Source organism: Phaseolus vulgaris, chromosome 11 (assembly GCF_000499845.2).
Source record: "Phaseolus vulgaris cultivar G19833 chromosome 11, P. vulgaris v2.0, whole genome shotgun sequence".
NCBI classification, from domain to species: Eukaryota; Viridiplantae; Streptophyta; class Magnoliopsida; order Fabales; family Fabaceae; genus Phaseolus; species Phaseolus vulgaris.
Window position 1 is genome coordinate 17,958,995 of NC_023749.2, and position 23,121 is coordinate 17,982,115.

The 23,121-nt window shown below is 41.1% G+C and overlaps 1 protein-coding gene across 1 annotated transcript; it reads left to right on the forward strand.

Moving 5' to 3' along the window:
- Positions 1-3,457: 3,457 nt before the first annotated feature.
- Positions 3,458-10,750, forward strand: LOC137818746 (acyl-coenzyme A oxidase 3, peroxisomal-like). The gene is made up of 13 exons (XM_068622341.1): positions 3,458-4,028; positions 5,786-5,903; positions 6,010-6,117; positions 6,249-6,421; positions 6,511-6,610; positions 6,723-6,797; positions 6,919-7,049; positions 7,369-7,504; positions 7,586-7,705; positions 8,494-8,640; positions 8,727-8,831; positions 8,912-9,013; positions 10,279-10,750. Exons 1-13 carry the CDS (start codon positions 3,565-3,567, stop codon positions 10,522-10,524), a joined length of 2,025 nt encoding a protein of 674 aa, XP_068478442.1. The 5' UTR covers positions 3,458-3,564; the 3' UTR covers positions 10,525-10,750.
- Positions 10,751-23,121: the final 12,371 nt, after the last annotated feature.

Genomic DNA, 23,121 nt, shown 5'->3' on the forward strand with positions numbered 1-23,121 from the left:
TTTGTAATTTCTAGTGTTGTAAGCCAATGAGTGTTGTGTGCTCTTGAGGTTGTCAAGATCAACATTCTTGGTATGTGTTGTGCCAAAGGAAGTGAGTTTCTAGAAGGGTTCAAGGTCACTTCTTTGGTGGTTTTGTGTGTAATCTGTATTTGATTGCTTAGTGGATTGCCCAGTGGCTTTTGGGGACTGGATGTAGCTCTTGGTTTAAGAGTGAACCAGTATAAATTGTTTGTGTATCCCTTTCTTCCTTTAAACTCATCTAAATTCAGTTGTTATTGTTTTGCTGGTATAAACAAACAATTGTTTTGAAGAAACAACCGATTGTTTTTTTGGTGCTTTGTTGTTTTGTGTTGTATATCTTGGCTAACTGAATTTCTGATAGAGTTTCATACAAAGGATTTTGTTCTAGCTGAAAAAGTTTCAAAAGCCCCATTTAAACAATTCACCCCCCTCTCATTTAAGGCCATATATTCTAACAGACCTAGTGTACGTGGGCGCATGGGAACAACGCACGTGCGCTTCTCATTAACTTCTCCCTCTGCCGCAATGTGAGCCACCGCACGGCGCCTTATCTCGGTGAAAGTTTTGGGGCGGTTCCTGATGAGTGATTCGCTTGAAGGTCCTGACACGATGCCCTTTCTAAACGCATGCACCATCATCGTTTCATCCTTAGAGTTCAGCCTCACCACCTATGCCCCAAAACGGTTGAGGAACTCCTTCAAGGACTCTCCCTGATACTGCCTTACGTCAAAAAGATTGTAAAAGATGGACGGGGGAGCCCGATTCGCGATGTAATGTTCTCTAAACAACTTAGTGAGTTGTGGGAACGACGTCACGTGGCCACCAGGGAGGTTGATGAACCAATCCATCGTGGTTCCCACCAATGTGCTCATGAACAGCTTGCATCACACCGCGTCAGAGCCCCCAACCAACATCATCTGCGTATGGAAAGCCGTGAGATGAGCCTCTGGGTCCTCCATACCGGTGAAGGTGACTTTGGGCCCTACGAACGTGGTTGGTATCACGATATCCATGATCGCTTGCTAGAACGGCATCGGGAATTCCCTGGGTGGCGTCGCAGGTTCTTGATCTTCCACCTCACATTCCCCTACCTGATTTTGCAGATCCTTGCGCAATTCCTCATTTGATCGGCGCAGTTCTTCGTTTGTTGCCCACGACGCAGCCAAATCAGCCTGGATGCGTTATTGATCCGCTCTTGACGCAACCACTTCTTCTTGGAGGGCCTGCATCGTTTCCATAATCTGTTGTAGGATGAGGCTTTCGCCCCCGTTTGGTGCAACAGATCCTTGCCTCGTATTCCTCATCTTTCTTGATCTTTCTTGTTCTTGCTGGTGGGACAGTGTTTTAGATCGTCCCCCACGGTGGGTGCCAAATGTTCCTGTCGGTTGACTCGAGGGCCTTCGTACGTCTCACAATACTCCCACGTCTGATTCTCTATGCCTTCGTTTGTGCCTTTCTTTCGATCAAACACCTGAAATCACAAATACAAGAGGTCGTTTGCACTCCGACGCTTAAGTCAATCTTAGGGCTAGGAAACACCAAAACTGTTAAGCGTAAAAGCTCTGTGTAAACTGTGTGTGTGAAGTGGCGCAAATGAATCGCGTACCTTACTAGGTTTGTTACTACCCTTTATATAGTCTAGGGTTTCCACTGTTTCCATTACCCAAAATAGGCTTTCTGAGGGTGGGCCCTAGCGCCGCTATTACCCACTCTTAAGGCAATCTAGTGCGTGAGGCTCCCTTACTGGAGTGCAACCTTTGACGGGATGACCACCTGGGTACCACCTCGTGCACCTGGTCTCTAGGGTTACTCGTCTTGGGAGTGCCCTAGCTGCTCACGTGCCATGCGTGCAGTTTCACCCTTAGAACATGGCCCTTACAGGTCGTATGTTTTTTAGTGGCTTTTTACTTGTGTTGCGCCCGAACGCGTCATCCACACTGCATGCATGGACCCCCCGTGATCTAGGCTTCTCCCTTACTAACAACTGGTGTGTGGTCTGGGATCCCCCTCTCGTGGCCCAACTCCGCTGTTTGAGTCACCGATGTCCGATCTCTTATCGACCTCATGATATTGCCGAGGACACATCAGTACATCCTAATGATCGGCGTCTGACCACTGTTCGGTACCTTGGCTCACGTGCCTTGCGAGACCCTGGCCGACGCCACTCGTGGGACCCACCTTATGCGGGCCCACCATTACTAGCGGTCAAACTACGCCCGAGGACTGGTCGGTACACTTTCAGTTGAGATTATATTCTCATGAGGGAAAGCTATTACAAGAGGTAAGCTATTAAAAGGGACTTGAGATCCCAGATGAAGGTACGCTGTTTCTAAGACTGAAACTTGTTACTTCTTGATTCTTATGAGTCCGGTACTGACTTGATCGTCAGAGTGCAATCAACAGGTAGAACTCCCTTTGTTTCAACGGAGCAGCGTTCCAGTGCAACAAGACGCATAACAAATTCCAGAAGAGACAGACGGAGCTAGAACTTGTCATTAGAGTCAATCGGCGAACAGGTCAACCGGCAAGAACACCGATCACTAAGCACTAAGCCCTGAGCGCTTTGTCCAGTACAATTTAGAATATTCCACTTCAATTCTATTTATTCAAATATTTAAGTTTTGTCAATCGATTTCTTTTTGTTAAGTTTTATAATAGTTTAATCGACTTCATGCATTTGTCTATTTTAGTTAAAAGGAAAAATCACACTAAAAGTGATCAATTAGATTTTTTGACAAAGATTAATCAACATTAAAGTTGTCTTTATAATAAAGTAATAAAAAATAAATAAATTAAGAATTTTGGAGTATGGTCTAGAAATGAGCTACTATGATAAATTGAAAGAAATTCAATGACCTCGAGTAAAACTTAAATGTTTAAGTGTGACTTTAATATAAAATTAGTAATAATGATAAATCTTAAAATGAGATTATATGGGAGGAGAAGAGCTAAAGACAGGGGGAGAAATTTTCTTAAAAATTATAAAATAGAAAAGGGACTTGTTAAAGACACTGTAAAAGTAACAAAAACAAAAATTTAAATTGTATAAATTTCAATTAATAGAAGAACCCGCATATAAATATGTATTACCAACATTTTTACATTAAAAATAAAGAAAAAGACAATAAAAGATGTGATGTAATAAAAAAAATAGAGATAATAAATAAAGTAAAAAATAAGACGAAAGAAATATGTTTTATAAAGTAATTATTTTATATTATTTAACTAAAATAATATAAAGTAATTTTTTATAGGATCTTTTGTAGTAATAAAAAATAAATATTAAGTATCATTAAACCTCTAATTAAAATAAAAAAAAATTTGTAATTAGAATCAAAATTTTATTTAATAATTTTAATTAATTTCCTTTAAACATGCATTTACGAAATCATTTAGACTATGTGGTTGGAAAAATATTAACATTTTCAAACACGTTTTTTAATACATTATATATATATATATAATTTATTTCTCAAAGATCTCATAGACTTACTGAGTTTTGGCCCGTCAACGTCCCTTTCACCATTCCCCAGTTCTCCCGCCATGGATCACCGCGTCTCCCGCCGAACCGAGATCCTCACCAACCACCTCCTCCGTCGCGCACCGCCTCCTTCCTCCGTTCTGCACCCCCATCGCTGTCTGAGCTACTCCCCTCCCGAGCTCTCCAACGATTTCGCGTTCGACGCGCGGGAGATGCGGAGGCTGATGGACGGGCACAATCTGGAGGACCGCGATTGGCTCTTCTCCGTCATCGTGCAGAGCGCACTCTTCAACCGCCGCGAGCGCGCCGGCAGAATCTTCGTCTGCCCAGACTACAACCAGTCCATGGAGCAGCAGCGCGAAGCCACCTTGAAGCGCATCGAGTATCTTGTGAAGAGAGGGGTTTTCCGAGGGTGGCTCACCGGCGAGGCCCCGGAGGAAGAGTTGAGGAAACTCGCGCTCCATGAGGTTCTAGGGATGTACGATCACTCCCTTGCTGTTAAGCTTGGTGTTCACTACTTCCTCTGGTTGGTTCTATTGTCTCTTTTCTTTTTCTATCGTCTTCTTCTTGAGAGTATTGAGAATTCTATTTAGAGCTTAATTTCTATGCATTGGTAGTTTGAATAGTGTTATATTATCAACTCATCAGAAACCATAGATAGGACAACCGTCAGATTATACTTCTTTATTAGTACTTTTGGGAGAAGAAAGTAAAAAAAATTATATGATTATTCCATATACTAAATTTAGTTTATGCATAAATTAATTTGCACAAATAATTTTTATTAGCTTTCCTACAAGATTATTTTTAACTTCTGGAAAAAATTATTTTACCAAGTTCATTTTATTTGTTTCCTCAAAGAATTATTTATGCTGAAGTTTATCCAAACATGCTTGAAAAGAATTACTCTCTCCTAAATAGCGTGTGCATAGCTACAACGTTAAAAGGGTCTTGGAGAAGTTTTCTACTTGAAAAAGCTCTATATTCGGAAGAGAATAGCATATTAACGGTTCTAGATTTTATCCACACTAAACCGTAGTCTCTAACGTGATAATGCTCTCTTTTAGGTTATGTTTTTGTTTTCTTTCTCCATGTTTCCACATTTTTTCTTGGGTAAATAACTTTTTTGTCCTGAGAGTGTTTAGCAGTGCGGCAGAGGTTGTCGTTTGGTCTTCTTATACACACACTGTTCAACATTTTGTTGATTTGGATTTGATTGTTTCGTAGATATATAATTCAAGTTAGGTTTATCGTTGGTTGAATTGTGTCACTGATATTGATCCAAAATAAAAATAAAAAAGTAGTTGGTGCCAATAATCTTTGAACAGGCAACCATATCCTCAAAAATCTACTAAATCTAGTGAGTTGTTCTTAATTGAAAAAGTTATTACTGCAATTCCTTCACTTCTCAGCGCTGTGTACAAAAGTTCCAAATGCATGAAGTTGTTGAATTCATTGAGTTGTTCTAAATACATTGTAAACTAGACCTGTGCTGCTGATTAGTAACCAACCTGCAATGATAGAGGATATACTAATGTTATGAATAATGCTGTATTGAATACTGGTAATGGTGGTACTGATGTAATGTGATTAATGGATTGCAAATCCTTTACCAAACAATTTTTTGGAGGACAAACGTGATTTATCCTTTTTCTGTGAGTTGGTAAAAGTTAGATAACGATGTCAAGTTGGTCCCTAAAGTACCTTTTTCAAGCTAACTTTTATTTAAAATGATTGACGCGGCAACACTTAAACTTTTATGACTTGGTTTAGTGACACTGGTTTTATGTTTGAAACCAAATGTGAAGGGTTATGAATGTTTTAATATCTGACAAAGCTCACACCACATGTTTCTATACTTTTCCTATAAGAGGGTTGCTTTTCAATCACAGAATTTTAAGTTTAAATCCAACTATATACTTGACGAAGAAAACTTGATGGTCTTGCATTCGTGAGACCAAGCCTTGATTTTGTATATTGTGTGTATTATGGCTGGGAGAGGGTTCTGAAGGGTGAATTCAAGTGTTCACATTCTGTTTGTAAAGGAAAGTTTTGATTGTTAGCACATACCTGATCTTTCTAAGGAACACATCCTTTGCCAGACAAGCAAGCAAGCTCTTGGAGGAATTGAAACATAAATAACTAGTTTAATTTCTCTTATTGTCCCTTTCGTACATTTTTAGTGCGGCATTTTGGAAAACAAAAAAATGAATGATGGATTCTTTCTTGACGCGCACCATGTATCAACTCACTGTCTTATCTCTGATGAATAATGGGTTTCAGGGGTGGGGCCGTGAAGTTTTTGGGAACCAAGCGCCATCATGACAAGTGGTTAAGTGCCACTGAAAACTATGACATGAAGGGTTGTTTTGCTATGTCTGAGTTGGGCCATGGAAGTAATGTATGTGAAGGTTGCTAAATTAGTTGGGGTTCATTTTGTCCGCATGTAATTTATTATGATTTTGCCTTGTCACCTTTAATAATTCTTTGCACACTAATTTTTACAGGTGCGAGGAATTGAAACAATCACCACTTATGATTCAAACACTGGAGAATTTGTCATCAATACTCCATGTGAATCGGGTCAGAAGTATTGGATTGGTGGTGCAGCAAATGTAATGATTCTTTTTGTACACATGATAATTATTTAAAAGCCTAGACACGATAATATTGGGTGCTCACATTTTTCTCCTGCTCCAACTTTGTATATATTAACCCTATATTATTAACTTGTGTTTTTATTCAGCATGCAACACATACTATAGTCTTTTCACAGCTCAATATAAATGGAAGCAATCAAGGGGTGCATGCATTCATTGCCCAAATCAGGGATTCAGATGGAAACATATGTCCAAACATCCGAATAGCTGATTGTGGTCACAAAACTGGTTTAAATGGAGTTGATAATGGCCGTATCTGGTAATATATGTTTTTTCAAACAAGTTGCGCCTGAAAAATGAATTTTATATAAATTAATGAACTCAGAAACACTGGACACGGGTCCTCAGGTTTGATAATGTGAGGATACCTCGGGAGAATTTGTTGAATTCTGTGGCTGATGTTTCCCCAACTGGTGAATATTTGAGTGCAATAAAAAATATTGATCAGGTGATTTGCTTTTCCAGAGAGATGATATTCCCTTTGGTCTCCTTGTGGTCTTCTTTATTCCCTTCGGAAAGCTTGTTCACATATCTTTTGTTGTATGTCATTCTTGCTCCAGAGGTTTGCTGCTTTCTTAGCCCCTTTGACCACTGGTCGCGTTACTATTGCTGTTAGTGCTGTTTACATGTCCAAGGTAGTGCGACCATCTATATTTGTAGATTTCACGTTTGTCTGTGTTTTTTCTTTTCTGTGCATTTAACTAACTCATTCCAAATTTGATATCTTAACTTATCATGCCATTTATTTATCCTTAGATTAGCTTGGCCATTGCTATAAGATATGCTCTGACAAGGCGGGCATTCTCCATTACACCAAATGGACCTGAAGTTTTACTGCTTGATTACCCTAGTCATCAACAACGTCTGTTACCTCTACTTGCAAAGGTGTAAGTCATCTAATTACAGGCATTTTGATATCTATTTCATCAGACCTCAAAAATAAAAATGATTCAATTCTTTATGGGATTGAAGCTTAGGTATGTCATTTTTCTATATATTCCTGAAAGTAAGATGCCTTGTGCTTTTCTCACCAAAATGTCAAGACAAAGAATCTTTAAAAATATGCTCAATATTACTGGATTAGTTAATTTTTACAATAGTTCAGAGGTCATTTTCCCATGTGGATATCCTAGTTTAATCGTTTTAGTATATAAATGGCCCAAGATAAATACCTTTTTATGTTCATTTCTTTACACTTTTGTACAGATATGCAATGAGTTTTTCCGCAAATGATCTCAAAATGATGTATGTTAAAAGAACACCTGAGTCAAACAAAGCAATTCATATTATTTCTAGTGCATACAAGGCTACTTTTACTTGGAATAATATGCGTACTCTCCAAGTAAGTTTTTTCTTTGGGTTTGATAGATAATATTAGTATATGCCTTAGCCCTCCCTAAGGTCCTATTAATGCTTGAATTAGGAATGTCGTGAAGCCTGTGGAGGCCAAGGAGTTAAATCTGAAAATCGTGTTGGTCATTTCATGGGTGAATTCGATGTGCAATCGACATTTGAGGGGGACAACAATGTTCTGATGCAGCAGGTAAATTGAGTATTCTGTTAAATATGAAATTTGAATAATAACTGAGCACGAGATTTTTAATTTCAAACCCAGGAAATATGATGAGCTGGTTGCATTGTGCAAAACATTAATTGGATCCTAATAAGTTGTATTAGTTTATTTACATTTTACTTTTAAGCAGTGGTAGTAATAATTATTATGAAATAGTTATACAGAATCCAACTTAGGATACTAGATGGGCCTTCATCAAAAGACTTTTGACTTTGGTTTGATTGATTTCTAAAATTAGTATTTAAACCTTTTTGTTCAGGTGTTAGAATTTTGATCCTTGTTACTTTTGATTTTTATTAATTGAGATTTCTCACAAAAGGTATTGGTTAGTGTATCCTTTGTCAGACTTGAACCTAAAGAAATTTTAAACGATAAATACTAGAGGTAAAAACAGCCCTGGTTGCGGGGGTAAGACTGTATGTCTATCCTCCCAAGACCCTGCATAGAGGGAGTCTCATGTGCCCTTTTATTGTGTTAGAGACAGAATCTGTTTTTCTTTCTTAATAGAGATATTTGATGAAATGTAATTTATTATATTTTGTTTTTAATTGTATAGTTGACTTTGGGCTTCTAGAACCCACCATTTTCCTTTTCTTATATAGGATAACCTTTTTTAAATAGACTTTCTAACTACTATTTTTTGCTTGCTCACTTGAAGACTTAAAAGTTGCATGGAAATTCGTGTCAAATTTAGGCATTTGTTCTGTCCATTTTATTGAATGTCAATGGTTGTTCACGGGTTCTTCATTTCATTTCAGATTAGCAAGGCACTCTTTGCAGAAAACGTAGCATGTCAGAAGCAAAACAAACCTTTCAGTGGTTTGGGATTAGAGCACATGAACAAACCTTTACCTATTATCCCATCTCACGTAACAAGTCCAATCATTAGGAGCAGTGAATTTCAGGTAATCATTTGATTGTACCTGTTGAAATTTCGAGAAGCCATATAGAAGCTTCTATCTGTTTCTTACCTTACCTCTCACTCACACAGATTGATCTGTTCCACCTAAGAGAGCGGGACCTATTGAGGCGCTTTGCTGAAGAGGTCTCAGAATATCAATCTCGTGGAGAAAGCAAAGAGTCTGCCTTCATTCTAGTGAGGATTCTACCTGGTTTTGTTACTTTTTCCTTCCATCTTTTCATTGTCTTACGCTTTGGAACACTTTTCTATTCCAGAGTTATCAGCTAGCAGAGGACTTGGGCAGAGCTTTCTCAGAACGAGCAATACTGAAAACGTTCATGGATGCCGTGTCAACTTTACCAGCTGGTTCATTGAAGGTAAATCATATTATTTCTTGCTGAATATTCTTTCTGTAAAATAGTACTAGTAAAACGCTCTCTATAACATGGTTTTTACCATTGTCTTTAAATCTGGAACAGTCATTGAACCAGTTATGGCACTGGATCAAGGTTTAATGGTTCGTTTAACTGAGGTCTGGAATTGAACCGTTATTGATAAAATTAATGAAAAATACACAAAATAATATTAAAAATATATAATATCGTAATTTTATGATGCTAGAAGCTAAAATAAATAAAAAATTATAGGTGCTTAACATTTCAAATATATATAAAGGTTTAATGGTTCGTTTAACTGAGGTCTGGAATTGAACCGTTATTGATAAAATTAATGAAAAATACACAATAATATTAAAAATATATAATATCGTAATTTTATGATGCTAGAAGCTAAAATAAATAAAAAATTATAGGCGCTTAACATTTCAAATATATATAAAGGTTTAAAAAAAATAAGTGTATCATGCTTAAATTGAAATTTCAATAAAATACATCAAGATTTATTAATAATAACATTTATATGTAGAATAAAGAAGTGACTAATATTTAGGTTAATTTTGTTTCTTGAGAAATAAAGGTTAAAATTGTAATTTAATAAATTTTTTATTGGATCTTTTCACCGGTTTGACCAATTTTTGGACTGGTCTTACTGGTTTATGTATTACTAGTTTTGCTCTACAATCAAACCGGATAAGAAAGTTCCTGGTCAAATCGGTCCCGTTGAACCATGCTTTTTACTATTGATTAAATTTGGTTAGAAATTACAAAATCACTAGTTGGACTTGTTAAGAAGTGGAATCCACACAATTTTGTGGTATTTAAGAAGACCTTGTTTCGATAAGTTTTTCGATAAAATTTTATTGGAAAAAAATAAGAAAAATAGATAATTAGTTTTTTTTTCAAAAGTTAAAATTATTTATTTATAAGTTGAAATTAGTTTTTTTGGAGAAATTAAGTGATTGTACCTTCTTCACGAAGCTGATTTAAACTAATACATAAGTGAATTTTAGTTTATGAGAGAAGTTTATTTATAAATCTTTTTCTTAGAAGTGTTGTTAGAGAAACTTGTCCAAATAGGAGTCAAAGTTTTATCTTCAAAAGGGTGTGTTGTCGAGACTATGTTGTTTTGCGTTTTTGTCCTGCTATATAGTGTCTTGTCTCTCTTGTGCAATTATTTGTTTGGTAAAAGTGTGAAACAGATACATTTATTGATTTCTTTAGTTTTTTATTTACCTCCTCTGTAGAATGTGTTGGGTCTACTGAGATCGTTGTATGCTGTGATAAGTGTGGATGAAGATGCTACCTTTCTTCGATATGGATACTTGTCAACAGAAGATGCTTCTGCAGTGAGGAAAGAGGTGCCAAAACTCTGCGCTGAACTTCGACCACATGCACTTGCCTTGGTCAGTTCCTTTGGTATTCCTGATGCTTTTTTGAGCCCTATTGCATATAACTGGGTTGATTCAAATTCTTGGTCTTCTCAACTTTAGCAAGCTTATGCAAATTTCTGCATTTGAATAATAACTTTGTTACATATTATTGGGCGAATAAAAACTGAAGAACAAAATAAAAGTTGGGATTTGAGGGAAATCAAGGGCAGATCATTCGGATTGAGTTTCATCAATTATTAGTAAATAGCTGTTAGATATTTGAATCTGATCAATGTACCTCAATTACATTTTCATATTTTATTGAATCAGAAATTGCTATGCCTAATGTTTCTTATTAAAATAACTTTAAATTCTTGAACTTGAATTCGTTTATTCTTGTCTCGTATACGTTGAGTTAAAGTTAGTTTGTGGTTGAGGTGGTCTTTGTTTGCACAGGCATGAGTTTTTTCGTATGTTTACACAGGCAGCACAGATTGTGCAAACAAACATTATTTTGCTTGGAAGAGGAGTGAAACAGAAAATAAAGAAATGGGATGAATAAAAATTGAAGGAAAATAAATTAGAAAAGATATACGGCTGAGATAAATAGAAATAAAAAAGAAAAAAGTGGAAAAAATAATTTTCCTTGATGGATGAGTGGAAGAGAGATGGAAAGAAATAAAAAAATTTATAATTATTTTGATACAGTAGATGTAACATCCCAACCAGTGTTCTTTTACAATATAATTCTACATAGTCCTGAACAAACTTAGAATTTTTTAAAATATTAATATTTCTAATACATGATTAAGACTTATATAATACAAATATTTATAGAACCAAAATCCAAAATAAAATCCTAAACTCTTTCAAAGTTTTCTACACCAGTGTCGACATCTATTCGTGTATATATTACAATTATCGAAGTACAAACAAACATCTGCAAAGCTAAGTTAACGAAAAGAAATTTCACAACATAATTCATACATATCAATCAGACTAATCATTCATCAAAAAAATCTTTAAATGTTATAGAAAATTTAAATATCAATTACAGCATTCATATAAACCATACATGAATTTATTTTCAATCACAATTATTGGTTTTCATTTCAATCTACACTACTTTCATTTCATTTCAATCATACTGATTGCACATGGATCCCAATCATAGTACCTTTATTTCATTTCAATCCCAAGTACCTCAATTTCCTTTCAATTCCCAATACATTGATTTCATTTTAATCATGTTGACTATACATGGATTCATAGTCTTTCGGAAGACTTATTTAGTATGCCCCTATCAGAGATAATATATAATCCATACATGAAAGATTAGGATAAGTTCAAACATCTAATACTAGATGTCTACAACAGGATCCAGTGTGTACGAATTCCTTTATCAATTTCTCACCATCTAATATCTTAGTCTATATGAATTAGATCATCAGTGAAGCTAGATGATCTATGTTAAACATATGTTTTTCATACTTACTGTATCATTAAATAATAATTCATACATTATCGCAAAAGAATGACATCAATTTTATACAATTTTCATCATTCATATATAATATATATCATTCAATCACATAACATTTAAAATTTCATAACATTCAAGAACTTAACTATCAAAAATTAATATTTATACATGTTCACACAACATAAAATCAAACAATTTCATCAAATAACATCCTTGTAAGACAAATTGAAATTTTGGACCACGTCTCCTCCACAATAGATCTTCTAGCCTAGTCTACTATTGAAAGTTAAAGTTAGCTTCTCTTACCTAATTTTTTTTTTTTTTTAGTGGAAACTTCAACTGAGCAGGAAAACTCTCTAGAATCTTGAACCCAAAACATGTATACAAACATCACCAGAATTTAATATATGGTAAAACTAGTTAAGAAAAACATTTTTCTCAATTGTTTTTATCAAGATTGATGACTAAATCAGAAGGAAGAAATAGAGAATAAAGAATATTAAGAGTAAAAATGATTTTACTCTTTAAAAATCTGATCGGATAGAAATGTAAATATTATTGATAGTGTTAATTATAGATTGAAATTAATTTTCATTTTTTTTTTACCAAGAAGTTCTAATATGATATTTTTCTTAAAACATACAAGCAATGAAAGGTTACTTTGGAACACGGTAACAGAAGAATGGAAATGAAAACATGCTAAACACTTCATAGAAACCATTTTTATCTTCTTCTTTTTTCTCTAACACCTTATAAGGTTGATTGATTCAATGGTGTAAAATTTAAAACAAAATTTGTCTCATAAAAATAAATAGTAATTTTTTTGTTGATGGACCTAAAACTTAAATTTTAGTAGCCATACTCTTAGATTAACCTTGTCTTTAACAAAAAAAAGAAAAAACTCTACTATTTATGGTCTATATGTTTTTTTGGGTACAATTTTTAATCACCAACAAAGTATTTGTGCCAGGAATTGTTAAATCTATGGACATTTTAACATACTACTATGAAAATCCTTAAAGGAGTTAGACAAACATGATTCTTAACATAAAATTTCTTGAGTACTTTGAACGTATGCACGTAGAAGTCATTTCCAAGAAAAGCGGACATTTTTCAATTAATGAGCCTAAATAAGCTAATGAATAAGCCTTTTTAAATGCCTACCTAATCTAATACATAAATTATATCCTTAATTCATATTATGGTAATCAATTTTTCTTTAAATTATATCCTTAATACTATCCTATTAAACTAAGAATTATCTTAATTTAACTCAACTATTCTTCATATCCAAATTGATTAATGTTATACTTTAAATGTTTTAATTTTGAACATATAAGATTTTAAAACTTATATGCTTAAAGATTACATACACAAACACATAAGTATAAATATTATTATAAAAGTAGCATATGTCACATGCCATGTGTTTCTGCCGGTTGACTCGCTCTGCCGGTGGACTCGAACGACAACCTTTGGCACTTCTATCTCAACCTGAGAATCGTACTTCCTTGATCAGAAACCCTCACCTGCAAAGACAAAGGGGCGCCTTGACGGTCGTTTGCACTCCGACGCTCAAGTCAGTATAAGGGCAAAGAAACACCAAGAGTGTACCTTGCTAGGGTTCTTGGCACCTTTTATATAGGTTGAAACTAGGGTTTACCTTTGTGTTATTACCCTTGTCTAGGGTTCCTTGGGAAACGTCCTTGCGACGCTATTTACATAATCTTAGCATATCTGGCACATGAAACATCCCTTAACTGGAGTGCAACGAATAACAAAGTGGCCGCCTGGGTACCAACTTGTGCACCTAGTCTCTGGCGCCATCTGCTTTGTGGGTGCCCTAAGTATTCATGTGTCATGCATGCAGCTTCCCTTGGAAACCCTAACCCTAATGGTTCTTAGCGCCTCCAAGGATTATTCTCACATGTCGCGCCTGTATGCGCTATACACACCACGTGCATGGATCCCTCGTGACTTAGGCTTCCCTCATATATGATGTTTTACCTGATAACTTAGGATATTCTAGGATCCACCTTACGTAGCCCACTTATAACGTTCAGACCGTCGATGCCCAATCTCTCCCTCTGTTGGTGAGGGTCGATGTCGATCTCCAACATCGGGGTCTATGGTACCAACGTCCGAAGACTAACCGTTCCTCTGATAGGTGCGTCTGGGGCCTACCTTACGTGGCCCCCTTCCACTATCAGGCACCGGTGTGCGATGTCTGAGGTCAGTCACTGGGATCGATGACCGAGGACTGGTCGGGATACAAGCCCCCCCAGTCTCGAGCTGTAACTTGTTTCAATGAAGAGACTAAGTGATCGCGTTGGGCGACCTACGTGGCACTGGGTAACGGGCGTGAACAGTACACCGAAGTGACGTCTCACCACATTTTTTAAATCAGCGTACATGTGGCAAGATCAACGACTGGGACTTGTTGACGCTTGAACTTCTTCGTGCACTGTTCAAACCCTTAAACTCTTACGCTCTCGTCAGTGTTTCATCACTTTTACTTAAGCAAATATTTCTCTCGAGAATTTCTGCGAAAACACTCTCTCTTCTTTCTTCTGAAACCTCAAACCTTCGGACCTCAACATTCAAAGATATGTTTTTTCTTCGACGAATGTTCTTGCTTTATGATTTCACTGTCCATAACATGATATAACTGCCTGGGACTGTTTATGTTTTCTGCATTTATCTGTGCATTCATTTTCTCTGTTTATGCTTCGAGTCTCTATTTTTTGGTTTTCTCTGGTTTTGTCGAGTTACACCACCTTCTTCCTCTAAAGTTTCTCTTTTTCATTTCTTTTTTAGCTTTCTTATCTAAGATGACCCAATAGGAAACCACTCCAACTCTTCCTTCGGGCTCTAGTTCGGTTTCATCTACATCCCCTGTTCTATCTACATCGCCAATTTCCCCTCCTTCCGCTTCCTTCTATAAGTCCCTGTATCATTGGGCGTCGGCTGCTCTTCTAGAAGAGACTTCTACTTTTACCTCCCTCGAGAGCATAACCGCTTATAGGAAAAAATAGACCTGTCATAAATCACACGTCTTTGGCAAAGACCACGGTAAGTTTGTGAGGATAGTGGCTTGCCAAGAAGGAGAGTCGGTGTGTGCTGACGAATCCTCATACCCCGAAGGCTCCTTCTGCTTTATTTACTCCACCGTTTTTCGAAGGCTCGGGCTTCGACTACCCTTCACCCCCTTCGAGCGAGAGCTCCTAACAGAGATGAACGTCGCCCCTGCCCAACTGCATCCCAACAGTTGGGCGTTCGTAAGGGCCTTTGCCATCTTTGCCACTATCTTGGCCATACGCCGTTAGTGGATGCTTTCCTCTTCTTCTTCGAAGCAAAAAGTCCTGCCAAGAAGTTGTGGGTTAGGTTCAACAACGTTGCTGGGAGGGTACTCCTAATGCTCTTCCAACAATCCTACAAGGGGTTCAAGAAGAACTTGTTCAAGGTACGGAGCAACCGGAGGGATCCCGCCCTTTTAGATGGGTTCTCCCTATACTGGGCGGAGAAACCAAACCTTCAAAGGCCCCAAAGTCTCGAGGATCTTCCCCCTCAGGTGCGGGGAGTATGTGAGTTCCTTTCTGGACTCCATACCCCATTCAGTACATTGGAGTTGCTCAAACATGAGTTTAGCCCCAAGAATCTTAAGAAATATATTGATACTTTTCTCATTCCCATCTTATCCTTGCTTGCATTTGACTTGCCTTTTCTTTGTTACTGACTTTGCCGTTTTCATGCAGATATGGGTTTTAGCAAGGACAAAAAGAAGAAATTGGCTGACCTGCTCGCCAAGCGCAGGGCAGCCGCTGCTGGTGTGGGCACTTTGACACCCAGGACTCCTCCAACCTCAGCTACCTGTGCCTCCCAAACAATCGAACCGACCCCTGTTGACGATAGGTAGAAAGGGGTGGTGACCGTTGACTCGGACAACGAGGATATGTGCACGGGCTTTGTCAGAGGGTGGGAGAAGCCGTGGCGCCTTCTCTCTCTGTATCTGGTGGGAGCTCAGCTTTCAGGGATAACCCCCAAGCACCTCCTCCCCGCATCACCTTATTGTTCACGAAGGTGGGGGCGAGAGCACCCGTGAAGGCCAACAAATGCCTTCCATCCCGAGCTCCCCGTGTTGCTTCAGCAAATCCTCAAGCGCTTCCAAGACAAGGAAGTGTTGGAGAGCTTGAGTGGAAATCTCTTCCATGACCGTGTGGCCCAAGGCCTCGGGGACTTCCTAATCGCGTCCAGCCTTGCGCTAAGTAGGGCCCAAGAAGCGAAAAAACTCAAGGCTAGGATGGCGGAGCTAGAGGAAGAATTATCCCTTAAGAACTGGAAAGCACTTTATGACAAGAGCCATGAGGATGTCCAACTAGAAGCATAGATCTTGTATCTTCGTAACAACATGGTCGACCTGGAGGAGAAGGTCAAGGAGATGCAAGAAAAAATGGCGAAGTTGGAGGAGAGGGCCACCCAATGCGAGGTCCTATTGGGGAAGGTTGAAGGGGAGCTGGCTGAAAAGGTTGAGCTCTTCAAGAAGACGGAGGAGGACCTCACCAATGATGTTGCCGATGCTTACGGGGAGGGGTTCCAAGATGCCATTGCTCAGTTTTCCTGTGTGCATCTTGAGGCGGATCCCTTAACTGGCTCAACCTTTGTTCGAGGGTAAACTCCCTTCACTGTTCTTGATCTTCTACTCGCGAAGTAAGGCGACTTTGTTGATCTCGTCCCTACCCTCCTTAGATCGACAGGAATATCACACTGGTAACATTGGTGAAACACACCGCTCTCAACCTTGGCTTGCAAACAAGGGAGAAGTGTATCCTTCTGATCTCGATCCTGCATCACAAAGGTAAGGGTGAACTTAACTGGTGAGCCATGTTGTTCGACCCTGGAGTTATTACGCAAGAGGGGGCCCCCTAAGGAACCGTACTTCCCCGTCTTGGTGTCTCTAACTCGATTGAATGGCTCTTACCGACCTCATCCTTGTTGTACAAAGTCAAGGGGATGGTCTGAGTAATTGACCGTGGCCTTGCTATAAAAAGTCAAGGGATAGGCTTTTAACGTTTGAACCACGCTGTTCTCAGCCTTGGTAAACTTGCGCAAGAAGGAGGTTCACCATCGAACCATACTATTCCCGACCTTGGCGCATTACTTCAAGGGAGAGGTTCATTAACTGGAGAACCATACTATTCTTCGCCTTGGTGAACTTACACAAGAGCGGCTTATTGGGGAAACCAAACTACCTTTACTCTTAGTGTATCACTTCAAGGGAGAGATTCATTAATTGCAATGCACACATATTTCTCAACTGAATAACTGGAATTTTATTTGGGTGATCTCATTAAAAAACCCTTATGAGGAAAAAAAGTGTCCCCTTAAAACATGTACAATGCAAAATATTTTAACTGAAATAAAATTTAAGATTGGTAGCGTTCCAAGTACGAGGGACCGCGCCATCCTCTAACGTTTCGAGCCTGTATGCTCCATTCCCAAGGCCTCCGTTATTCTGAAAGGGCCAGTCCACTTAAGAGATAACTAGTTTTCCAACTGGTACGGGTGGGACTTCCGCATCACTAGGTCGGTGACCTGGAACTGTCAAGGTCTTAGCTTGGAGCTGTACTTGTACTCCACCCTCCTCTTCAAGGCTTCAACCTTGATTCTTGCTTCCTCCATTACTTCATCTAGTAGGTCTAGATTCACTTTTCTCTCTTCGTTGGACTCCTCGACCACGAAGTTCTGGAAACGCGGCGAGTCCTCCTGGATTTCTACTGGAATCATTGCGTCCGAACCGTACACCAAACTAAAGGGTGTTTCCCTGGTTGTGGACTAGGGACTAGTGTGGTAAGCCCACACAATTCTAGGCACTTCTTCTGCCCAGGTCCCCTTGGCTTTGTCTAGCTTTCTCTTCAGACCTCTGAGAAAAACTCGGTTGGCAGACTCGACCTGCCTATTTGTTTGGGGGTGTTCAACTGACGTAAACACCTGTTTTATTCCCAGATTTGTACATAACTTGCCCAATTGCTGGCTTGCAAACTAGGTACCATTGTCAGACACCAATCTCTTTGGAATTCCAAAGCGGCACACGATATTTTTCCACACGAAGTGTTGGACCTTATGGGTTGTGATCTGCGCCACTGGCTCAGCCTCGATCCACTTTGTGAAATACTATATGGCAACCACGAGGTACTTCATCTGTCGTACTACCAAGGGGAAAGGTCCCAGAATGTCGATCCCCCAAGTATGAAATGGCCATGGGCTGTAGATCGACCTTAACTCCTCTGGAGGCGCCTTGTGCTAGTTAACATGTTGTTGGCACTGTTTGCATCGCTGGGCATACCTTGTGCAATCTTCCCTCATGGTTGGCCAGTAATATCCTGCACAAATGGCCTTTGACGAGAGGGATCATCCGCCAACATGGTTGCTGCATATTCCCTCGTGCAGCTCTGCCATAATGCGCGTGCACTGCTCACCACTTACACATACTAGGATGGGGTAGGTGAATCTGTGCCTGAATAACTTTCCGTCGGTGTACTTGCCTGAATTTTTCTTGATTTTTCTGCCCTCTATGGGTTTTAGTGGGAGTATCCCATCGGCCAACTAATGTTGGTAGGGTGTCATCCAAGTTTCTCCTGTTTCGACTTGGTGAACCTGGGACGACATTTTCCCAGCAATCGGATATATGCTTATCATGGGTGTGTTCAACGTTTCCTCTGTTAACGACCGATGACTCCTCCTCACTTCTTCTAGTGTGTTGATCTGCTGGACTTCGACCATATTGTTTGTTGTTCCCGCCGGTTTGCCCAAACGTCTTCGCGCACTCACAACAACCTTCGGGTCCAGGACTCCCTCCACTCTAACGGTGCTTTCCTCCCTGTGGATCACCTGAAAAACAAGAGACAAAGGGCACCCTCGCGACCGTTTGCACTCTAACGCTCAAGTCAAACTCCGGGCAATGAAACATCAATAAACTATCCACTCCGAGAACTTTGTGTGTCTTTTCGTATTAGAATTGCGTACCTTATTATGTTGGTTGTTACCCTTTATATACTCTTTAGTGTTTCTGCCTCTTTCGCTAACTATGACTTAGGCTGACTGTAGATGTGTCTTAGTGTCACTATCACCCACACTTAGGGCCATTCAATGTGTAAGACCCCCTTACTGGAGTGCAACCTCCGCTGGAAGACCACTTGGGTGCCAACTCATGCGCCCAATCTTATTCACGTGCCATGCATGCAGATCACCCCTGGGACGTGACCCTTACAAGTTAGTCGTCTCTTTCCCAGGGGCTCCTTGATTGTGGCGCACCCTACCGCCTCATGCACACCCCATGCATGGACCCTCTATGACTTTGACTTCTCCCTTACTGAGTGCTGGAATGTGGCTTGGAAACCACCTTTTTCGGCTCAGCTTTACTGTTTGGGTTGCCGAGGTCCGAGGCCTCCATGCCCCGCGCCTTGATGCCGCCCCTCCTCGGCTACCCTCACCCGCGAGCTCCCTGAGACTTTGGCCAGTCCTCCCAGCCTCCCATTGGACCCAGCCTTTGGGGCCCCATCATGACTTTGGTCAACGCCCAAGTCCGAAGGCTGGTCGGTACATCTGCGATAGTTCGAGGTGCCTTCAGGGTTTCCCTTGGGTTAGAAGTCTCGAGAGTGGGAAGATAGGTTCGCAGAGAACACCTCCCTCCCTCGAGTGAGAACGCCAAAGATGAACCCAATTCACAGTTAACCCCCCCCCCCTCCCTTTTTTGGATTTATACAGCAAGGGCGGGGTCAATTCAAGTCATTAGGTGAACCCCCCTGCTTAATGGAGTATACGGTAGGATGGGGCGGGGAAGCGCGCTACCTAAGGCTCGAGCATTGTCGAAAGCGCTGTTAGAAGCATCGTAGCGCGAGGTACAACAACTAATAGTTGAGCAAGACAGAATAGCTGTTTTCAGACAAATCAAGACCAAGGAAGTTAAAGCGGCTAAGAGTATGAGACATCCAAACAAGTAAGTTACAAGAGAATAAAATATTAAAAGAATAAATTGTTCGTTTGGTAACCAAGTACAAGCTAAGAGGGAGGATCCCTTGGCACGATCTTCCCGTCTACAACACGGTTTGATGTTGCAAAGGGTGAGGCGTCCATCTCAGGGTGCACGCAGGCAACCTGAGCAAGGGTGTCCTCGAACCCCGCAACATAAGCATCAGCAGCGTCCTCGGTCAGCTCAGCCTCAACTTTCTTGAACTTCTCAGCCTATTGAAGGAGCTCAGCCTCTGCACAACCCAGCTGCACTTCTTGATTGGTGGATCTTTCTTCAAGCCTCGCCACCTTAGCCTTAGTTGCCTCAACCGCCTCTTCCAACTTGATGGCCCGGGTTCGCAGGGGCAGGATTTTGGCCTCCGGCTCGATGACCTCTTGACTCTTGTCATGAAGCCATTTGGAGAGGTCCTTTTCAGCATGGCGGAGGTTGGCCAACTCCTGCTTTAGGGAAGTCTTGCGAGTGGTGAACGCACGGGCCAGCAGGGCCATTTCCTCCTTAGCTTTGCCCTCTACCAGTGCAACCTGTTCCTTAACCCTCACCTCAGTCCTACTTATGAAGGCGTTGGATTGCGCCAGGAGAGCGCCAAAGTTGAGGCCCAGCCTTTCCCTTGTCGTGGCCTCATTCGAGTCCTTCGTCACCCCTGTTTGGAAGCTTTTGAGGGCATGTTGGAGGACAACGGGAAGTTCAGGGGCAGATGGGGCTGCAGGGGGTGCTCTCGCCGCCACCTTCAAGTGCGAGGAGGCCAAGGGGCAAGGAAGCGCTTGGAGGTTGGTGTCGGAGCGATGCAGGGCAGCCAGCAGTGGAGGAGCAGGAGGTTGTCGCCATCATAGGCCTACGCCTCTTGAAGACGGGCCCCTCTGCGGAATCCTCATCAGATTCAATCTCCACTACCCCTTTTTCTTCCTCAAGGGGAGGCAGAGCGGGTGATGCTTAAGCGACGACAAGAGGGGTCGCGACAATAGGAGTAGAAAGAGTGGGGAGGGGTGCAGCAGCGGAGGCGCCCGTGGCCCCGGACGCCCCTTGGCGGGGAGCGAGGGCGTCAACCAGCTTGGCCCGTTTCTCCTTATTCATCACCATACCTATACCAAAATTTAGAATACAAGAGGTTAGAAAGCAATCCAAAACATAAGGGTAAACACACGAGTATGAAGAGGCAAAATGTACAAGCATAATAGTATGGTAATAGGCATAACCAAGCAAGACAGGGTGAAGACGGTACCAATGTAGCCCTTGAGGGCCTCAGCATCATAGTCATGCTTGATCAGTTGAACAATGTTGAACATTGCCCCTAAGCTAGCAAGGACCTGACAGAACTCGCGATCATAAGGAGTTACTTCCTCAAGAGTCCTCAGTTTCTTGAACTCTAATTTCCTCACCCAATAGAGTGGGAAGCCGTCCAGGAGGGTGCGGTCGTGGTCGGTGCAACACACTCTGAAGAAATTCCCTTTGAAGCCCTTATACGATTGTTGGAACACCGTGAGGAGAACTCTCCCTGCCACGCCATTGAAACTCACCCAGAGATTCTTCCCCAGACTCTTAGCCTAAAAAAAATGGAGAAAGACATCCACTGAGGGAAGATGCCGAAAGTGGTTGCACATAATTGAGAAGGCCCTCATGAAGGCCCAGCTGTTGGGATGCAGCTGGGTAGGGGCCATGTTGATTTCTGTCAACAATGCCCTCTCGAAGCCAGTAAGAGGGAGACGCAGCTTAATCCGTTTGAAGACGGTTTGGTATAGGAAAGAGTAGGGCTCTCCATCGTTGGTCCGTTCGTCGGAGCACATGTGTTCGCCCTTACCGTAGAGTCGGACGGAAACGTAAGCGTCGCTCTCACGCCCAAAGACACGCCCTACACAGTCAGGCTCTCCGTCCCTGTGTTTCCTCACATCCTGGCTAGAGGTGAGGGTAGAGGTCTCGGCGAGAATCTCCGCAAAGGCCCAGGGGTACAAGGCTCTGTAATCTACTTGGGGTGGAGAGTTGGAGGTCGTTTTCGTTCGAGCCATGTCTAAGAAAGATAGAAAAACAAGAAAAAGAGGGAAACGAAGGTTTAGAAAGGGATTATGGCGTAACTCAGGGAAAACTAAAAAAAAAACCCACACTCGAAGAAAACCGAGAAAAACAGAGGAACAGATAAAAAATAGGGAAAGCTTAAAATGCAAGGAATCTAAATAGTCTCAGGAAGTTATCAAGCATCGAAATCGATAAATAAAGGCGATCAATGGGTAAAGTTCGTACCTTTTGATCAAAATAGGATGAAAGTTCTAGACTTTGTAGAGGGAAACGCGAGAGCGCTCAAGGAAGAAGACGAAGCAATCAAAGGTGTTTCTGAGAATAATGGAACAGTGATTGGAAGCGCGTGTTTTTGAATGCTTAACGTAAACTAAGAAGTGCAAACGACGTTAAGCCCTGGCCGTTGATCAAAACACGTGTGCACAAATTAAAACGCGCACAGAGAGGCGTCCCTTCGGCACACTATTCATGTCCTGTCAAACAAAGCCACATAGATCACCGAAGGCGAGGACTTAGTCTCTTCGTTGAACAAGTTACAGCTCGAGACTGGGGGCTTATGTACCGACCAGTCCTCGGGCGTCATTGACCACTAGTAATGATGGGGCCACGTAAGCTGGGTCCCACGAGCGTCGTGGGCCAGTTCCTCGTAAGGCACGTGAACCAAGGTGTCGTGGAGTGGTCAGGCGTCAATCACCAGGATGTACTGATGTGTTATCGGCAATATAGTGAGGACGATGAGAGATAGGACATTGGTGACTCAAACAGTAGAGTTGGGTCGTAAAAGGTGGATCCCAGACCACACACCAGTTATCAGTTAGGGAGAAGCCTAGGTCACGAGGGTCCTTGCGTGTGGTCTGGATGACACGTTCAGGCGTAACACAAGTAAAGAGCCACTGCAAAAGATACGACTTGTGAGGGTCACGTTCCAGGGGTGAGCTGCACGCATGGCACGTGAACAGCTAGAGCGCTCCCAAGACGGGTGACCCCAGAGATCAGGTGCATGAGGAGGCATCCAGGTGGTCATCCCGTCAGAGGTTGCAGTCCAGGTAGGGAACCCCACGCGCTAGGTTGCCCTAAGAGTGGGTAACAGCGACGCTAGGGCCCACCCCCTCAGAAAGCCTATTTTGGGTAGCAGAAACAATGGAAACCCTAGGCTATATAAAGGGAAGTAACAAACTTAGTAAGGTAAGCTATTCAT

Coding starts and splice junctions, on each gene's coding strand:
- LOC137818746 (XM_068622341.1), top strand. CDS start 3,565: ATGGATCACCGCGTCTCCCGCCGAACCGAGATCCTCACCAACCACCTC. Junction 7,050..7,368: donor TTACCTCTACTTGCAAAGGT/GTAAGTCATCTA, acceptor ACTTTTGTACAG/ATATGCAATGAGTTTTTCCG. Junction 8,832..8,911: donor AAGAGTCTGCCTTCATTCTA/GTGAGGATTCTA, acceptor TTTCTATTCCAG/AGTTATCAGCTAGCAGAGGA.